The sequence below is a fragment of the Phocoena phocoena genome, chromosome 2 (genome assembly GCF_963924675.1).
Source record: "Phocoena phocoena chromosome 2, mPhoPho1.1, whole genome shotgun sequence".
NCBI lineage: Eukaryota > Metazoa > Chordata > Mammalia > Artiodactyla > Phocoenidae > Phocoena > Phocoena phocoena.
In genome coordinates, this window is record NC_089220.1 from 143,797,566 (window position 1) to 143,816,202 (window position 18,637).

General features: G+C 49.9%; 1 protein-coding gene across 1 annotated transcript in view; it reads right to left on the minus strand.

Moving 5' to 3' along the window:
• Window positions 1-8,723: 8,723 nt before the first annotated feature.
• Window positions 8,724-18,637, minus strand: part of FAH (fumarylacetoacetate hydrolase) — a 36,106-nt gene continuing 26,192 nt past the window's right edge. The window contains exons 12-14 of the mRNA XM_065900663.1: window positions 17,677-17,778; window positions 16,813-16,930; window positions 8,724-8,942 (exon numbers count right to left, since the gene is read on the minus strand). Coding sequence (XP_065756735.1) covers window positions 8,863-8,942; window positions 16,813-16,930; window positions 17,677-17,778 — 300 coding nt within the window. The 3' untranslated portion in view covers window positions 8,724-8,862. The remainder of the gene's footprint in view (window positions 8,943-16,812; window positions 16,931-17,676; window positions 17,779-18,637) is intronic.

The following is an 18,637-nucleotide window of genomic DNA, read 5'->3' on the forward strand; positions in this document are numbered from 1 at the left end:
TTTGAGAGAAGCTGGGCTGGGTGCAGTGTGCTGCGAGCGTCCCCAGATGCGGAACCTACTATCTTTATCGATTGGGATGCAGTAGGAAGTATTTTCTGGTGCAGTGGCTCTCAAGCTTTAGCGTGCGTGCATCGGAATCACCTGGGAAGCTTGAGAGAGAATAACCTACACTGAGCCCTGGCTGCTCTTCCCTGCCAACAGATCTTAGGCATGGCCTACCGAGTGCTCCAAAACCAACTCTCTAACTTCGAATACTTCAGAAAGGGGATCAGAGTGTCTGTCACCGATGCCCCTTGGGCTTCTTACAAAGTCTGGCCCACTATCTCTCCTCCCTTCTGCACCAAGGACGGGGTGACCTTGCTAAGTTCTGTTGTGCTCCCCTCTCCAAGAAAAGGAGTGCCCTCTGGCCCTAATACAATAATTAAGAGGGACCACAGAACTCAGAAGCCTTCAGCCTAACTACACAGGGAAGCAGCTGGTTGACACATGCCTCCCCCTCATAATTACACTCTGTAGTATCAGCCAGCCTCATTTCATAACAGTCAGCCCATCAAATGGGGAAATGTTGGGTTTCACCCTGATGGGAGAATGGGGGCTCTGGCTTCCTATGAATATATGCTAAGGAAAGAATGACCCCAGAGGGCTAAGAGATGGGATGACACCCAGCAGGCTGAAATTTGGGCTCCATAAGCAGTGCTTCAATGACCATTCTTATGCACATGACTTTTTCCTTCTCTTAGATTACCAAATACAGCTCTAAGATTATTTGAAAGAAGAGCTTCGTGTTGCGCTCATAGCTGTGAAACAGGGAACTCCTTGATGCAACGCCACACACATTTATGAGCAGCTACTGTTTAATGGGGGGTTTGGACACAAAGATGAGTCAAGCACAGCCCTGCTCTTAAGAAGCTCACTTCCATGGGTCAAAATCAAAGTTCCAACCACTGTTCCACAATTTGCCAGCCTCAATGTTAAATTTCATGAGGTTGATAGTGGCACTGTGGTTATGTAAGAAAATATCCCTGTGCGCAAAGTGAGAGAGTAGCGTTGACATACATACACTACCAAATGTCAAATTGATAGCTAGTGGGAAGCAGCTGCCTAGCACAGGGAGATCAGCTCGGTGCTTTGTGTCCACCTAGAGGGGTGGGATAGGGAGGCTGGGAGGGAGATGCAAGAGGGAGGATATATGGGGATATATGTATACATATAGCTGATTCACTATGTTATACAGTAGAAACTAACACAATATTGTAAAGCAATTATACTCCAATAAAGATGTTAAAACATAAATAAATAATAAACAAATAAATAAATAAAATAAACATTAAAAAAAAAAGAAAATATCCCTGTGCTAAGAATACACTCGGAAGTATTTAAGGATAAAGGACCATAATATATGTAAATTACCCTTAAATGGTACAGAAAAACTAGTCCGAGTATATACATTTACATATATCATATTGGAGAGTATAAACATATGTGCATGTAAAGAGAAAAAGCGCAAATAACACAGCAAATGGGGTAAAATGTTAACACTAGTTAAATATGGCCAGAGACTTCTGGTGTGGTCTTTATATGGTGTTCTTTATACTATCCTAATTCTTGCAAGTTTTCTGTAAGTTTGAAATTATTTCCAAATAAAAAGATTTGTTTTAATGGTAATAAAATGTTACCATTTCTCAAAAAAACCCCAAGAAACACCACAATTTGCCAGGCTGAGAAAAGTGTTGCCCTAGAAGTTCAAAGTTGCGAATCCAGTCTCAGCTCTGCCACTCACTAGCTATGTGAAATGAACAAGTCTCTTCTCTTATACAAAAACTATCAGAGACAGTGGGGGGTCCAGAGATGGAGGTGAAGAAGCAATAGTGCCTTTAGGCTTGGGGAATAGGCGGGCTTTCCCTGGGATCCATGCCCCGGAGGGCTCAGCATATCACAAACACACACACACAAATGAAGATATTCAAGAGCACGCGGGCCCCTCTCCCCTTGGGACTCATCCTGATGCGGCCCCACCTGTATCCTACGAAACCTTTCAAGAGTAATACTGCCCAGGCCCCAGGGGAACGCCTCTTCACACCTCTGGGCTGCGTCCACAAAATTAGTGCCCCCGTGAATACCACATAGCCGTGTGGTGGGTCACTGCCAGCGCTGGCGATGGGGGCGTCCTCCCTCCTGCGGGGGGGCGGGGGAGTGAAAGCACTTTGGTAAGAGACTGATTGGGTCACTCAATACTTCCTCCTAGCATGGATGCAACTGATTCTTGCCCCAACCTGTGTCATTTTTCAGTTCTACCCAAAATTCATTTTCTTGATTGTTTTCCAATTCGTGGCTCTGGCACGGGATTCACAACAGCTGCACATGACAATTAGGGCACATTTTGCAATGTTAACTAATTCATATTAATTTATATGTACATAAGTCTCGACGTAACATAAATGGAGCGTGATACTAATCCTTTACTTTGGCAACCAGATGGACACTGAACGCTAGGATTATAAATAGTTTTATTTTTATAAAAAGCACTTAATAGGATGTAATCGAATTTAAAAAAAATAAATTTAAACATTTCAACTTGATTTAAATAAGCTTGATATGAAATGCTGATGTTCTTTAATTATAATTTGTATCTTGTCTTTTCATTTTAATAGATAATTTTGAATGTCAAAGAAAAATAACTGGAAATGAATATAAAGTAAATTTTTCAATTTTTAACATTTAAGGTGTTGATGAAAATATTTACATTTCATATACTTTGAGTATAACTCAATTTACTTTGTAATCATTTACATTAGTCTGTCAATAAAACCCAAATTATGTGAAAAACTTGATTAAGATAGGATAATTAGTGATTCTAATGAAATTAAGGCAAGAAAAACTAACTTAAAAAATAAAATTTTATTTTAAAAATATTGATATAGCAATTCATGAATTTGTACATCTTTAACCCTCATTCCAACATCACCAGCCCGTCAACACTCTTCAAGTGCAATGATAATTATATTCATTTATATTTGATATTTTGCCAGTTTTCAATCATATAAAAACTGTAGCTTTGCAAATATTTTTGTTTTGTAATTATGAAAATGTGTATGCCAAGGTAGGAGAATAGAGAGTATTTAACAGTTTTTAGCTTCACTTGTATCTCTTAAATATTGAGACATAAGTGGGTCTCCATGTGTATTCTTGGCCAAGCAGGGGTGGACTTATGAATACAACATAATCCCTGTTCCCAATAATCTCCCAGATATTCATTCATTTATTTAACAAGTATATATTGAGTGCCTACTCTGTGCTAGGTTATGAAGAACTTTCCATGAGCAAAAGCTGACTCTGCCCCCAGGAGCTTAAAATCTAATGAAGACAGACATTGCTCAAAAATCACAGACAGCAGTAGTGTATTCATCTCTGGGATCAAGTCCTTTGTAGACACAGAGATGTTCCATCCAGATCCCGCTTCAAGAAAGGTCTTATTGTTCCAGCTTTTATGTGCTGTTGGCAGAGAGCCTCAAAATAAGACTGGCCCCAGTCTTATTTAGTTTCTCTCTAAGAGCAGAAAAAAAACAAAGCCAAACAGACAAAACAGACCCTTCAAGCAACCATCATTTGTAACCATCTCCCATAGATCGGTAGTTCTTTGAGTAACTTTCTGCCTCTCCCTCAGCCTTGGGGTATCAGAGAGGACAGAGAGAGAGAGAGAGATACACAGAAAACAAAGTCTTACTGTGGAATGCAACCCTGACACATTAATTTTTCTGGGGTTGCTAAAAGGAACACGCTCCCAAACTAAAGAAAGAAAAGAAAATTTTAAATGTAAACACTTTGGAGGTCCATTTTGGTATTGAGACTCTTTGAGATAATTATTAATTATGATACTTAAAATCCTAAAGTTCCCGGACTTCCCTGGTGGCCCAGTGGTTAAGACCCCGTGCTTCCAATGCAGGGGGCGTGGGTTCAATCCCTGGTCGGGGAAGATCCCACATGCTGACGGGTGGAGCCAAAACCAAAAAAATCCTAAAGTTCCCTTGCCCTTCAAAAACATTATCTTGGCCGAAATCCACCCTCATCCTCAGAATAGCTCCGAATGGCTTTTTATTTATTTATTTATGTTTGGCTGTGTTGGGTCTTTGTTTCTGTGAGAGGGCTTTCTCTAGTTGCGGCGAGTGGGGGGCCACTCTTGATCGCAGTGCGCGGGCCTCTCACTATCGCGGCCTCTCTTGTTGCGGAGCACAGGCTCCAGACGCGCAGGCTCAGTAGCTGTGGCTCACGGACCCAGTTGCTCCGCGGCATGTGGGATCCTCCCAGACCAGGGCTCGAACCCGTGTCCCCTGCATCGGCAGGCGGATTCTCAACCACTGCGCCACCAGGGAAGCCCTGTAAATGGCATTTTAAGGTAAACCAGAGTGAGTGAGCAGGCGCAGGGCAGGGAAGTCCCATTGTGAAAGCGACAAGGCTCCTCTTCCCTTGCTCCCCACCCGCCCAGGGCAGGGTCTCCTGGGCCCTGGTACCCCGTGCCTGCCAGGCCCAGGGCAGTGGCACGCCCGTGAGTCCAGCCGAAGCCCTCTGACACCCTCCAGCAGGCCGCATCCTGGCAGAAACATCACTAGGTTTGCTCCTCCTCTTCAAGTGAAGTTTAAAATAGATTCTAGGGCTTCCCTGGTGGCGCAGTCGTTGAGAGTCCGCCTGCCGATGCAGGGGATACGGGTTCGTGCCCCGGTCCGGGAAGATCCCACATGCCGTGGAGCGGCTGGGCCCGTGAGCCATGGCCACCGAGCCTGCACGTCCGGAGCCTGTGCTCCGCAACGGGAGGGGCCACAACAGTGAGAGGCCCGCGTACCGCAAAAAAAAAAAAAAAATTCATCATGGGCCACTGGTTAAAACAGGAAGCGTGAATGAAGTATGAATTAATAAGGAAGATACAGTGATAATTACAGCAAATTTGCCGTGGTATGTTCATCACCAGATCTGTCAGCTCCAGCTATTTGATCAAACGTCTCTAGCTCTTAACAAACCATTGTTAGAAAGAGAAGATTTGGCCATGAAACGCATTTTTGTCTATTTCATTACCATTATACACAGGTAGGTTTCAGTGAGCTCGGTTCCCGAACTAGACTATTAAATTCACTTCTCATCTGGAGCTGGCAATGGGAATTTTGAGATCGAGGCTGGAAAACAAAGAGGCTCATGTTGCTGAAGGTTAAGGGAAAGTAATCGTTGGAGAAATCGCACACCAGACCCCCTATTAACATCCACCCTGTGTGTGTCTCAGACTCCAGGGCCAGATCCAGCCGGTTCATCCAGCATCACCAGCCCCTAAGCCCATTAAAGGCACGGTGAGGGGATAAGTATGTGATCTCCATAGCTGGCGTCAGCAGTCTCTGGTACCAGCGGGCAAATGGATTGATAATGATTTTAGATGACTTTTGCCCACGACCCAGGGACCTCTGGTGAAGATCTGCCATGTGCAATAGCTCTTTAGGTGTAGGTGAGGAAAACAAGATGGGTCACTCATGCATGCTGATGCCAGGAGATAGAGCTAAGGGAACAATCCCAAACACAAGGTGGGGAACAGAGATTTCAGTGGAGCAAGCAGGAACTGAGGTGGCCCTGGGAACACAGCCCACAGGAATTCAGAACAAACCCAAGGAAGACTTCGGTCTTCCAAATTCAGAGAATACGTGTTTGGATCAATCTTATCTAGACAGTAGGGCTCTGGGAGACCCTGGTGACTCTACAGCAAGTCCCCTACTTACGAACCTTCAAGTTGTGAACTTTCAAAGATGCGAACGTGCGTTTGCATGTCCAGTCACGTTGTTAGTCCACATGTCTGGAGTATATTGTCACGTGCGTGCATCCTCTACAAGTGGCTGTGCTTTCGTGTACTTTACTGTACAGTACTGTAGAGAGCACAGTAGTACAGTATCTTTATTTTAAGCCCAGGATGTCTGGAAGCAAGTGAAAAGCAGCAGTGTACAGCCGATTGTGTTAGGTGAGCACCTAGGCTAACTTTGTTGGACTTTCGAACAAATTGGACTTACGAACGCACCCTCGGAACGGAACTCATTCGTATGCAGGGGACTTACTGTACAGGATTTCCACTGAAATCAGCAAAGCATTGAAGACCATGGCCCCAGGGCGCAGCTTCATGGAATAAAATCAGCTGTGCAAGACCAGTTCAGCCTCAGGGCACGATGCTTCCCAGCCTGTGTGTGGCAGAGACTACGAGCTGCACCCCACCCCCGAGGATTCATTCTCCCCTTCTTCTTTAGCAGTCGAGCTCCGATTTTAAGCTGAGGAAGCAATGTGTTTAGTTAAAAGACTATATTCCCAGCCTTCCTTGCAATGAGGTGTGGTCTTGCGACTATGTTCTTGGCAATAAAACGCAAGAAAAGTGTAGTATGGGGTTCCCAGGAAGGCTGCTCAAAGGGTACCTAACTCATCTAGGAGGAGGGCCCTTCAGCCCTTCATCCCCCCAACCCTCACCTCTTTAATTTTTCTTTCTGCAAGCCTGGAACTTGGGTGTATTGGCTGGAGCTCCAGCAGCTTTTTTGCACCATGTGGTGACCTTGAGGTTGAACCCCATGTGCCTCAGCACCCTGGGTCCCTAATGACACTGTGGAGTTGCCATACAAACTCCAGACTTCCTGGCTCCAAAATGCTTTTAGGTGAGAAAGAAATACCTTAATGTTCCTTGGAATTGATAAACATGCTCCACTCTCAGGTCTTTGCACTGGCTGGACCCTCTGCCCGGAGCACTCTGCCCCAGATGTCCATATGCCTTGATCCCTCACTTTCTTCAGCTGTCTAGCAAAAAAGCACTAAGAACCAGAGGCACTAAGGCCTTCTCTGACCACCCGGTTTATAACGGCACCCATGTCCCCCATTGTTCCATAGAATCTATCGCCATCTGTCATAGTGTAACCGAAAGTGGGGTCCGGCCGCTAGCCACTCAAAGCCAATGAAGAGGCAAGGTTGGTGGAAAGGAAAGTTTGCTTTACTCTGGATGCTGGGGGTGGGGGTGGAGGGCGGACTCCTGTCCTAAGGCTGACTCCCCCCGAACCGACAATCAGGGGGCAAGAGCTTTTATAGACAGAAGGAGGGGGCTACATGCAGAAACAGCTCTGACAGTCATCTTGAAACTGGTCATCGGTGGTCTGACCACCATCATGTTGATGGTTTTAAGCACAGTTAATCTTCAGTTCCAGGGTTGGTTTGTTTCCATTTTTTGAGGCCAATTCTCAGAATTGTGGCAGTTTATGTCATGGCTACAGTCTGGTCATCAGGTAGTTAACTTCTCCACCTGGTGTGGGTTTCAGTATCTATAAGACAGCTCACAGGATATGGCTCAGAAAATTATCTATAGCCCGTGAGAAGGAACTAAAGGTCATGCTTAATGACTAAACTATTATTATCTGGTCTCCTTTGACTGTTTTCCTTTGTTTATGCATTTTCTCACTTCTCTGATTAAACTTATCCTTTGGCTAAAGTTTTTCCACAGACAGAAGGCAGGAGGAGAACATGGGGGGAATAGACCATGGGGTCCTGCTCCGTTTCAATAGTACGTATCTTTTCCTTGCCCACTTGTTTCCCGTCCATCTCCCTCCGCTAGGAAGTAATCATCGCAGGGCGCAAGGGCACCACAAGTCACAGCTATTCTGTGACTGCTGCACCTCTTGTGCCTGGTACAGTACCTGGCACAGAGAAGGCACTCAATAACGATTTGGTGAATAAATGAATGAATGACTAGCGTGATCTAATGGGCAGGCTCCGCAGGCTCAGTCATCCTCCCGGGCCCTGGTGTGGGGTCCATTAGGCCCAAGATGTGTCACCAGGCATCCTCTTCCCCTGTGGTCACCAGGAACCAGGCTGCCTGTCTGCAGCGGGCAGGGCAGAGGAGATGGGGCAAGGCTCACTCTCCTGACTCTGGTGGGCTTGCAAGGGGAGAAAAGCAAGCCCCTGGCCCTTTTCCTGGCCTCTCACAGTTCAGGTGTGTGAACCCTTGACTCGGGGGCTCAGCCAAAGGTTCATAATGTGCTGATACGGCTACAGGGCCCTTGAACCAAGTCTGCACCCCACGTACATCCATCAGTCGTCCCCAAGAAATACTGAACGTGAGGGGTACCATGGTGCGTAAATTTATGTGCCAACTTGGCTGAACCATATTTGATCAAACATCAGTGTAGATGTGGCTGTGAAGGTAGATTTCAGGTGAGATTAACATCTAAGTCAGGGGACTTTGAGTAAAGCAGATTATCCTCCATAATATGGGTGGGCTTCATCTAGTCTGCTGAAGGCCTTAAGAGAAAAAAGCCTGATCTCCCTGGAACTGGGGATTCTCCAGCAGACCACCTTCAGACTCCAACTGTAGCTCTTCCCCGGGTCTCGAGCCTGTGGCCCACCCTGCAGATTTTGGACTTGCCAGCCTCTACAATCACATAAGCCAGTTCCTTAAAATAAATGTCTCTCTCTGTATACACATCTACTTGGTCGCATTTCTCTGGAGGACTCTGAGCTGATACAAGTGCCATTCTTTCTTCCGTGTTCCAGAGAATACTGGGAGCTCTAGAATGTCTGAGGAGGAACAGCAGACCCTCAGCCTCACTAATAAAAACCAGAAAACGAATTAATGAATGTCTCTCAAGGAAGCGGTACACACCTTGACCCACTGGGTCAAACCAAGAACACGAGGAGACGTTGCGCACTCAGAGCCGTGCCAGGCCCAGATGGAGAGGGAGCACGATGGCTTTATTTATTACTGAATGAAGAACCAGGCCTGCGGCCTCATTGGGGCCCCTGGTCCCCCGCAGGGAGGTGGAGAGGGCAGTGCTCAAGGCTTGTGTTTCCAGGAAGGCAGAGAGAACCTCAGGCCGCTGAGAGGGCCGGCAGCACTTTTCCCACACACTGGCCAAAGCCAATGCGGTACCCGTCCCCCTGGCACTGTCCTGCAACAGAGGAGGACAGGGGTCAGCCACGAAGCCGCTGGGCTCAGGGGAACCAACGCCCAAGAGGCCACGGTGCCGGTCAGCACACAGCTGGGCCCAAGGCAGGAAGGCGCCATCCGAATGACAAACGTATTTTCGACAGAAAAACCACCTTCTCCAGAAGCTGGGCAGAGCTACAGGTGCACCGAGATGGAACTCCAGGCCCGCCCTACTGTCAGGGACCCTCACAAGCGGTGCAAGGATGGCACCTTGGCTTTCCTGAGAGGTAAAGCAATAGGTATAGGTCAACTCTCCCTAAGTAACTCTGAGTTCAAATCCTAGGCTTGCTAATTAGCCTGAGGCTAGACTGACTGGGTTCAAAGCCTGGCTCTTCCACCTACTGGCTCCATGACCTTGAGTCCCCTTGGAACTCAGTTTCTTTTCTTTTCGTTGTTTTTTTTACTTTTAATATTTATTTATTTGGCTGCATCGGGTCTTAGTTGTGGCACGTGGGATCTTCATTGTGGCATGCAGGCTCCTTTAGCCTAGTTGCAGCATGTGGGATCTAGTTTCCTGACCAGGGATCAAACCCGGGTCCCCTGCATTGGGAGTGTGGAGACTTTACCACTGGACCACGAGCGAAGTCTCTGGAACTGTTTCCTCATCTGTGAAATGGATCTAATGATAGTACTCACTGCGTAGGGCTGTTGCAAAGATGATATGAGTTAATACACAGAGAACTCCAAAAGAGTGCCTTGCCCAGGGGAAATGCCCAGTGTCAGCTATAATGATGATTATAAGCTGGGGGATTAGGGGCAACTCGTTTAACCTCTGAGCTCAGCCCCCTTGTCTGCAAATGGGAATAGCAATCCTTACCTCTCAGGGTTGTAAGGATTCGATGAAACATGTGGCTGAAGCCCTAGCATGACATGTCTCCCAGAGCAGATGTTAAACAAATTCACTCAATTCCATTTCAACAGAAAGGCAGAGAGGAGGAGGCCCTTGTCCCTGGACCTAAGAAGGGTCCACTGAGTGGGAGCAGCTGTCTGAGTCAGAGCAGACAAGTCTATGAGGAGCTGGGAGAGCAGCATGGAGGAAACAGGAGCAGAAAGGAGGGAACATCGGAGCTGGGACTCGACAGGTGGATACGAGTTCACCAGGGGGGACACAATGAAAAGGGTGTGCCAGACAGAGGGAACAGCGTGTGCAAAGACACGGAGACCAAGGCGAGAGATGCACGAGGTGCATTTATTCAGTGAAGCTGTTGTGTGGGGTCCCCTGAGAAGCCAGATTACAGGGTGTTCTTAGAAGCCACGTGAAGGAGTTTGAACCTTTTCCTGAGGGCACTGAGGTGACTCAGGAGTTTTCAGCAAGACAGTGAAAGCTGTGTTTTACAGCTATGTTTTAAACAGCGCCCTCTCCAGTGGCCCCTAGAGAGAAGATAGATGGAAGCACATAGACTTATGAGTGTCAGGCCTATACAGAGGCTCCAAGGCTCCTCAGATCGAGATGCTTCTCAAGCACCATGAGCCACGGCAGTGCTGAGGTGACGGCCACCTGCCCATGACGAACACGAGGGCCACTGCAGGGGATGCCCGTGACCTTGAGTTACACAAAACACCAGACCCCCTCACCTGCTGAAGACGACTCCCAAACCTGGAGTTAGGCCTTCTGCTACCCAATGTGAAGAAGGGAAAGCAAGGAGTTGCAATATTCCCACAGCTGAGAGAAACAAATCGAAGCTCACTGCTGAGAGGACTCCCAGCCAACTGAACGCTGAGACCAAAGACATCTTTGGGAGATGGGGTCAGGGACGTCCCAATGAGCCCTTCCAGTGAGCCCAGGGACAGTCCTCACGGCCACCTGTAGCTCAATACAGCCTACCCAGCCTGTCTCCTCCCACTTCCTCCCACCTGCCCAGTCATCCCACCGGTCCTCCCCGTGAGGGCTGCTCTGACTGCTGGCCTTCTCTGGGGAGGTGGCAGCTTGGACACCAGCAACATCCCCAAACCAGCCCCTCGCCCTCCCCGGCATCACCGAGGCACATCCTTGCCACCCCAGTGCTGACCCTTAACACTCAGTGTCACCTTTTGTCCAGAGCGACACCCTTGCCTATTCTGTTTCATTATTTTTCCATCAGTCACTTTAGAATCTCAATGCTCAGAAATATTCATGTCCCTGGGGGGAAAAAAAGCCTATGGAAGCAAAACCTGGCAGAAATTCATCAATCATTTATCAAAGCAGCTCACTCCAAGCTGCATTTTTTTTTTTTTTGTGGTACGCGGGCCTCTCACTGTTGTGGCCTCTACCGTTGCGGAGCACAGGCTCCGGACGCGCAGGCTCAGCGTCCACGGCTCACGGGCCCAGCCGCTCCACGGCATGTGGGATCCTCCCAGACCGGGGCACGAACCCACATCCCCTGCATTGGCAGGCGGACTCCTAACCACTGTGCCACCAGGGAAGCCCTAAGCTGCAGCATTTTTAAAGCGCCTTCTTCCTGGAGAGCTGCAAATACTGAGAGGGTGTCCTCCTCCCCACACCAACGCCGGGTGCTCTGTCGTTCACATTGCTCCTTCCTGCCCTGGGTTACAACAGAGCCACCCCACCCACCCCCAGCAAACAGCCCTGCCTGCTTCCTGAGAACAGATGCACGATTACATCCTGGTGGGAAAGCTGGCCACTTCCTCCCCATTTTACAGCTGCCAAGCAGATGGTCCACATGGGGTTTCTTAACATCAGAGACGACCTTTTGAGTCAGATGATTCTTTCTCATGAGAAGCTGTTCTGTCCACTTAGGATGTTTAGCAGCATCCCTGGCTGCCATTCGGAGACAGCCAGAACTGTCTCCAGATGTCGCCAAATGTCCCCCAAGGGGCAAAGCCACTCTGGTTGAGACCACTGGCCCAGAGAATGAAAAGTGAGGCTCTGCACCCAGCTGAGGAAGGTCTTTCCAGGCTCCCAAGCTGCTGCTCTCCAGTGCAGGGAGGAGAAGCTGGGGGCAGGTGCGTTCAGGCAGGGACAGAGGGCCCCGAGAGGCCAGAGCATGAGGAAAGTCTGCACCCAAGTCAGAGCGTGTCACCGAGCCCTGGGCAGAGGGGAAAAGCAGCTCCCTGCCTCCCTGGGTTGGGCTCCATCAACCATGGAAATGGAAGCGAAAAGTATACTCATCTCCTCTGGAATGTTATCTGATCTCACTGGCCCTTTCCTGAAATCTGACCCTCTGCCTATTCCCCAACTCCATCCCACCCATGGGACCGAGAATCCATAGCTACAGCCCAGTTTTCCAGCTTCCTGGAATGCCACGCCTGGGTGCACCCGTCACCTCCCAGAGGGAGGAGATCCCAAGGCCCAGAGCCAGGAGCCAGACCCAGCTGAGTTACTGGCAGAGCCAGGCCTGAAACCAGGGTTTCCTCTGCCACCAGAGCTTCAGGGGAGTCCCAACCGTATTATGTCACCGAATGAACCTAAAGGAAATGATCTGGGAAAGCAAATGGGAAGGGCTTGCAACTGTGGGGAAGTGAAGGTGGTGAGCTTTGCACTCCAAGGGAGTTGGTTGCATTCCAGGGCTGCCACCTGCCAGCTGTGTGATTCTGGTCCAGCTACTTCCCCTCTCTAGACCTCCAGTGGTTCATCTATAAATCAGAGTAATAGCACCATGGGAATTAGACGTGATAATGCAGGTAAAGTGCCATGCACGCTACCTAGCACACAGTAGGCACACAATAAATTGCTATTGCGTTACTGTTGTCTTCATCGTGGTTTTCTTGTGTTTCAGCTGAAGACTGTTTTAGTTAATGATTTTGAATAGCTTTAGGCTAGACTTCTGGTTCGAGATAGGGCATCATTCTATATATTAACACTTTCCTTTTCTTATATTCCTATGGAAATGGTCAAAGCAATACAGATATAAGGGAGAAGTCTGCGGCAACACTAGAATCAAGAATGGAAATACTAAAAAAGATGGAACTTGTGTTGGGCGTTAGAAGACATGAGGATTGAGAATGGTGGGAGGGGAGGAGGGCGTGCCAGGCAGCAGGAACAGCCCACATGCCTGGCGTTGGCAGTGGGTGCTCTGTTCTGTAGACAGAGGAGGCCTCCTCGTCCAAAAGGTTGGCCAAGGCTGGAGCACAGGAGCGGATACCATTGGTTGGGCTGGGGCTTTTGGTCTCCCAGAAGTGAGAACCGACATGACGTATTGGTTTGAGAGCACAGACCCTGGAACCCAACTGCCTGGGTTCAGATCCTGGTTTCTACACTTTATCATTCCAGTGGTTAGAAACGGATTTGGGGAATAGTCGCCCATGATGAGAGAGCAGGGAGATGACACGGTGGCATCTGAGCGGGTACAGCCAGAGGAGTAGGAAGAAGGCTGGATGGCTTCTAGCAAGAGGGTGGCTCACCCGGATCAGGTGCCAGAGGGGTCGTGGCAGGTGAGGGCACAGCACTCCGCCCACTGTGGTGACCTCAGCAAAGGCAACCCAGCTGACACGCCCATGCCCCCCGTCCACCTCCCCACACGCGAGCACAGAGCTCAAGTCTCAGCCACATTCACTCCCTAGACTTTGGCAGGCATCTCCTTCAGTGTGAAATCTCTTCTTGTTTGTTTTTTTGTTTGATTAATATATAACTTATACCTCTTCTATTGCCAAATTGTAATTTTTATTCTTGTTCCAGGGAATTCCACCAATCTATTCCCGTTTCCCTCTTTTCTTGCCAACATGTCCATCTTCAGATCCAAGGAATTGCCTTTCTCTGCATTTCTCTGCCTGGCCTCCGTAAATCCTTCTGGAGCAAAGGCGCTGTACACACACAAGTGACCCTCGCAGCATCCTGGCTCCGTCCTCACCCCTTCCTTGACTCAAATGCCAAGAACACATGTGAATCCCATCTGCCTGAGTACTCATCTCCTTTCTTCCAGGCCCTGGGCAGCTGCCGGGTCCACAGCGGCTTAGCTGGGGGCTTATACAACAGTGACAAGAGAGCTGAAGCCGTCATTTCCTCCTCTCCCATCCCATCTCCTTCCTTCCTTTCCTCAAACCAAAACTTCAGAAAACGCTTTCACTCGATCCACAGAACCACGACTGAGGGCCTGCAGTAGCTCTGGCAAGAACTGTAGGACCTCTTGATCAAAGCTGGCAAGGGAATCAGAAGACCCGAACCCTATCCTGCTCCCTCAGTGTGTGAATTTCCGCCAATAACCTATCTCCAATCAACCTAAGTTTTCTACTCTGTAAAATCGGGGCAATGACCTTACCCAAGGGCTTCTGTGAGTATGAAACAGAATCATGGAATCGGATGTGGCTGTAACATGGTTGGCCCCCACAGATATTCAGGAACCGTTAGTTAAAACTGGTATTAGAAAGGGTATGATAGGGCTGTAGGAAGAGTAGGGGCAAAATGGGTACTTACTGGTTAATTCTGGGCATTATTTGCTGCTGTCTTGAGCTCTGCCTGCATCTTCTCTACTAAATCCACTTCATTTATTCAACCAACCAACAACCACACTGAACACCCACTATGTGGCTGGCACACAGTCAGACTGTAGAGAGAGGGAAGGTCTGGACCTTGTCCTCTAAGAACTCTGTAGTAGGCTGACTAATGCCCCCCAAAAGTATCAAATACTAAACCACGGAACCTGTGAATGTTACCTTATATGGTAATGTTTTTGCAGATGTGATTAAGTTACGGATCTTAAGACAAGGAGCTTATCTGGGTGGACCCCAAATGCCATCACAAGTGTGTCATAAGAGAGAAGCAGAGGGACATTTGACGGACAGAAGCAGAGGAGGCAATGTGAAGACGGAGGTAGAGACTGGAGTGATGTGGACTCAAGCCAAGGAATGCCAGTAGCCACCAGCAGCTGGAAGCGGCAGGGACTGGATCCTCCCCTTGAACCTCTGGAACAAGTGTGGCCCTGACAACACCTGGACTTCAGACTTCTGCCCTCTAGAACCAAGAGAGAACACGTTTTTGTTTTAAGCCAGCAAGTTTGTGGTCATTTGTTCCAGCAGCCCTGGGAAACTAATACAAGCTCTTAGCTAAGCATGGAAACTGACGTGCGTACAATTAACCAGAATTCAGCGAGTTGCTCATGGAGAGGACAGACTGGTTGTCCCTGAGCAACCAGAGAAGGCATCATTTAAACTGAGCCAGATTTAAGCTCAAAGGTCTGCAGGCAGTAGGGAAAGCAGGGTTATGGTTAGAATGAGGCTCAGTGGGGGGAACAGAATCAGATGAGGGAAGGGTATGAATTTATGACACAGGCGACAGGGCGCCACGAGAAAATCAGGAAGAGAAGAGTAACGGGGGAAAGCAGACCTGAAGATGATTTTCCAGGCACCATGAGCAGGATGGATTGCAGGGGGCTGGAGCGAAGCTGTGCAAGCAATCCAGACACAGAAGGATGGTGCTCGGAGCAAGCCAGCTGCACAGAGATGGCAGGACACTTCAGAGGGATGGCCGACAGGATGTGCAGATGAAATGGGTCCAAGGTCCCAGCCCACAGAGCAGAGAGTCAGCAGTACCAAGACAGGCGCAGGAAGTAGGGGTGACAATAGGACACAGGAAGGGAAATGTGTGGTCGGCAGGCAGAGACCAGGATGTGGAGAGCGAGTGCAGAGAACGGGCGCCCCCTTAACCTGCCTGCAGGGCAGATGGGCATGGCTGATTCCCACGCTTCAGGTAGGGACTCCTATTAAGGAGGGGTCAGGATGCTGGGCTTTCTCAAAACTGGGTTCTGGAAAAAACAGCAATGACAATGAGGACAACGGTGAAGACCGTCACCAATTTTAAGCACTCACAAGGTACCCTGCACCTTGTTAGGCTCTTTAGATATTATGAAAGGCTTAAGAATTGGGGTTCTGAAGATAAGCTGCCTGGATGCGAAATCTGATTTCATGACTTACTGGTTGCAAGATCCTGGGCAAGTTATTTTCCCCCTGCTAGGCCTTCATTTTCCCACCTGTAAAATGCAGGTGCACCAGTGACAGTGGAACATGACCCCAGGGGGCAGATCCTGCACTTGCCTTGTTCACCCCTGAACCCCAGCATGGGAGTCACAGCAGCTGCTCCAGAAACGTCCCCTGAAGGAATAAACTGGTTCGTCTCATCCTTACAACCATGCTGTGAGGTTAACTACTGTATCTATCATTAACTCCATTTTAAAGATGAGGAAACTGAGTTCACAAAGGTTCAATAACTTGAGGAAGGTCACAGGGCCGGTGGGGATGTGGGAGCCCAACCTGCACCTGACCCTGAGTAGCGGGCTGCTGACCACGGTGGCACCTTCTTCTCCAGCAATGATATGTGGTGGACAGAACGATCCCCCAAGATGTAAGGAGTGCCCTGGCCTGACCTCCTCGGAATGGGCTGCTGGGAAATCTTGTCACTAACTCAGCCAGGTCATAAGGCACAGGGTCATAGGGCACAAGGTCCTAGGACACAGGGTCTTTGCACTGCAGAGTCCAGAACAATGGGAACCTGCCATTATTTTAGAATTTCGCTCAGGGAGGAAGGAGACAAAGCGGGACTTCTGCAGTCTTTTTGGTTCGGGGAGACTCCGATTTAAAGTCCCTGGCAGGGACTTCCCTGGTCGTCTAGTGGTTAAGACTCTGCGCTTCCGATGCAGGGGGCGTGGGTTCGATCCCTGGTCGGGGAACTAAGATCCCACATGCCGCGCAGTGCAGCCAAAAGATTAAAAAAAATTTTTTAATTTAAACAAAAATAAAGTCCCCGGCAGCCAGGGTTGGGGCGAAGGCCAGTACAAGCAGACACAGACCTGGGACTGCCAGAGTGGGGATGAGTTGGGACAGATGGCTTCCTGGCCAGACGGTTAGGACAGCGCCCGCGGGCGAGGAGGAGAGAGGACGCCCACGGGCCCCGGCCCCCTCACCTGTGATGATGACTTCATCCCCGTCCAGCAGAAACTTCCTGGTCTGTCCATTCCCCACCTCTATGGCCCTCGTTCCCTTCCACGACAGCTCCAGCATGCAGCCAAAGCTCTCTGGCTCCTTCATAACGGGAAAGGGAAGAAGATGTGATATGTATTTACATCACGGTGAGCGTGGCGGATCTGGTGTGGGCAGTGGTTAGCAAGGTGGGGGCCGGGGGGGGCTGGGAAGGGGCGGGGGATCCCGCGGCCCTCAGAGACCCTGCCTCGGTGGGACCACTGCAGAAGTGTCCTCGAGGCCGGGCACTCTACCTGCCCTGCTCACTCCATCCAGGACGCGGAGGTGCGGGATGCTGGATGAGTGTGCCCAGGCCCCTCCTGCCAGGCCCCTGCCGGCTCCGGAGACTGCGGCTTACCCAGACGCTGTCGTGCCTGACCCCACCCACTGGGAAGAGATTCTCCATCAAAGAGCCTGCAGTCTCGACCTTGCCGGAAGTGACTGGTACACGCACCACCCAAAAGTCATCACCAATGGCTCGTGGAGGGGGGCTGGGGGGAATCAGTGGGCCACTCCTCCTGGGTGGGGGCACTGTGAGGTGGTGACAACCAGACACTATAGTGGCTTCCTGCGTGTGCCCCCGTGTCACTCTCACTCTCCCCCAGTACACACAGCCTCTCATCCCTACACCAGCCTCTTCTGAACTTGAAATAGAAGCTCCTCCCGCACCCAGAGACGGATGAAGCTCTGAGTAGGACAGAGTTGAAAGACACACCTACTTCGGGCTGGAATCCCTTCTCAAGGGAGAGCTGAGGGCCCTGCAGTTTGTAGGGGGAATAGGGCAGCCCCCAAGGCAAGCAGATACTCACCGGCCCGCTGATGGTTCCAGAAGCCAAGAGGTCCCCCGGCCGCAGGTTGCAGCCATTGACAGAGTGGTGGGTGAGCTGCTGCAACATCGTCCAGTACATATACTGCGGGCGAGGGACACAGAGGCGGGGACGGGCAGGGTGGGCTTCCCCCAGCCTCCTGGAGCAGTCTGCCAGCCTGCGCCACTCACTGAGGCCTTCCCTGGGCTCTCTCCCGGCCCTCAGAGCAAGGACAAGCTGTCCTCCTGCAGCTACCCTGTGACCCTCCCCGCCTCTCTCCCCACCCCTTCAGCAGCGACAGCCCCCGCTCCTCTGCCCCTTCCAGCCCTCCCCTAACCCACCTTCTCCACGAAGCGCTCCCCGAGGAGCCGACCTCACTGCGCAGACCCTCAATCTGCAATGTGCTCATCTGTCCATAATTCCACCCTGTCCTGCGATCACCCCTGAGTCCTAAGTTGACACGGTCTAGGTCCTCGTCATAGCAGAAGCTTCTCATGAGCAAAGACCTCCTTTCCATTCTCCCACCCTGGGCTTTGGAACAGACACTGGGCAACAGAGCTGAACGACTCAAACAGAACCTCAGAGCAGACTGAGGAATGAAGGAGCATTGAAGGAGGTCAGGCTTGGTGGGGGCGGGCCGAGGACCACACGCCCCCCCCCCCCCCCCCCCCCACAGAGCAGCTCAGAGGTGGCATGCCTGTGCCTCTCCAAGGTCACAGCTTCTCAGATCTGCCACTCCTGGAGCTACACCTCCAGGCAGAGGAAATCTTAGAAATGGATTATTACCCAAGAGACCCCTTCAAGGAGGCCCCCATATTCCTTCTTAGTAGCCTAAGGAGCCCAGAATAAAGTTAAATTAGAAGGGAGACTGGAGGAAAAAGGAATACATTGAATCAGAGGATGTTCAAATGGCCAACAAGCATATAACAAGGTGCCCGGCTGCATCAGTCTTTTTTTTTTTTTG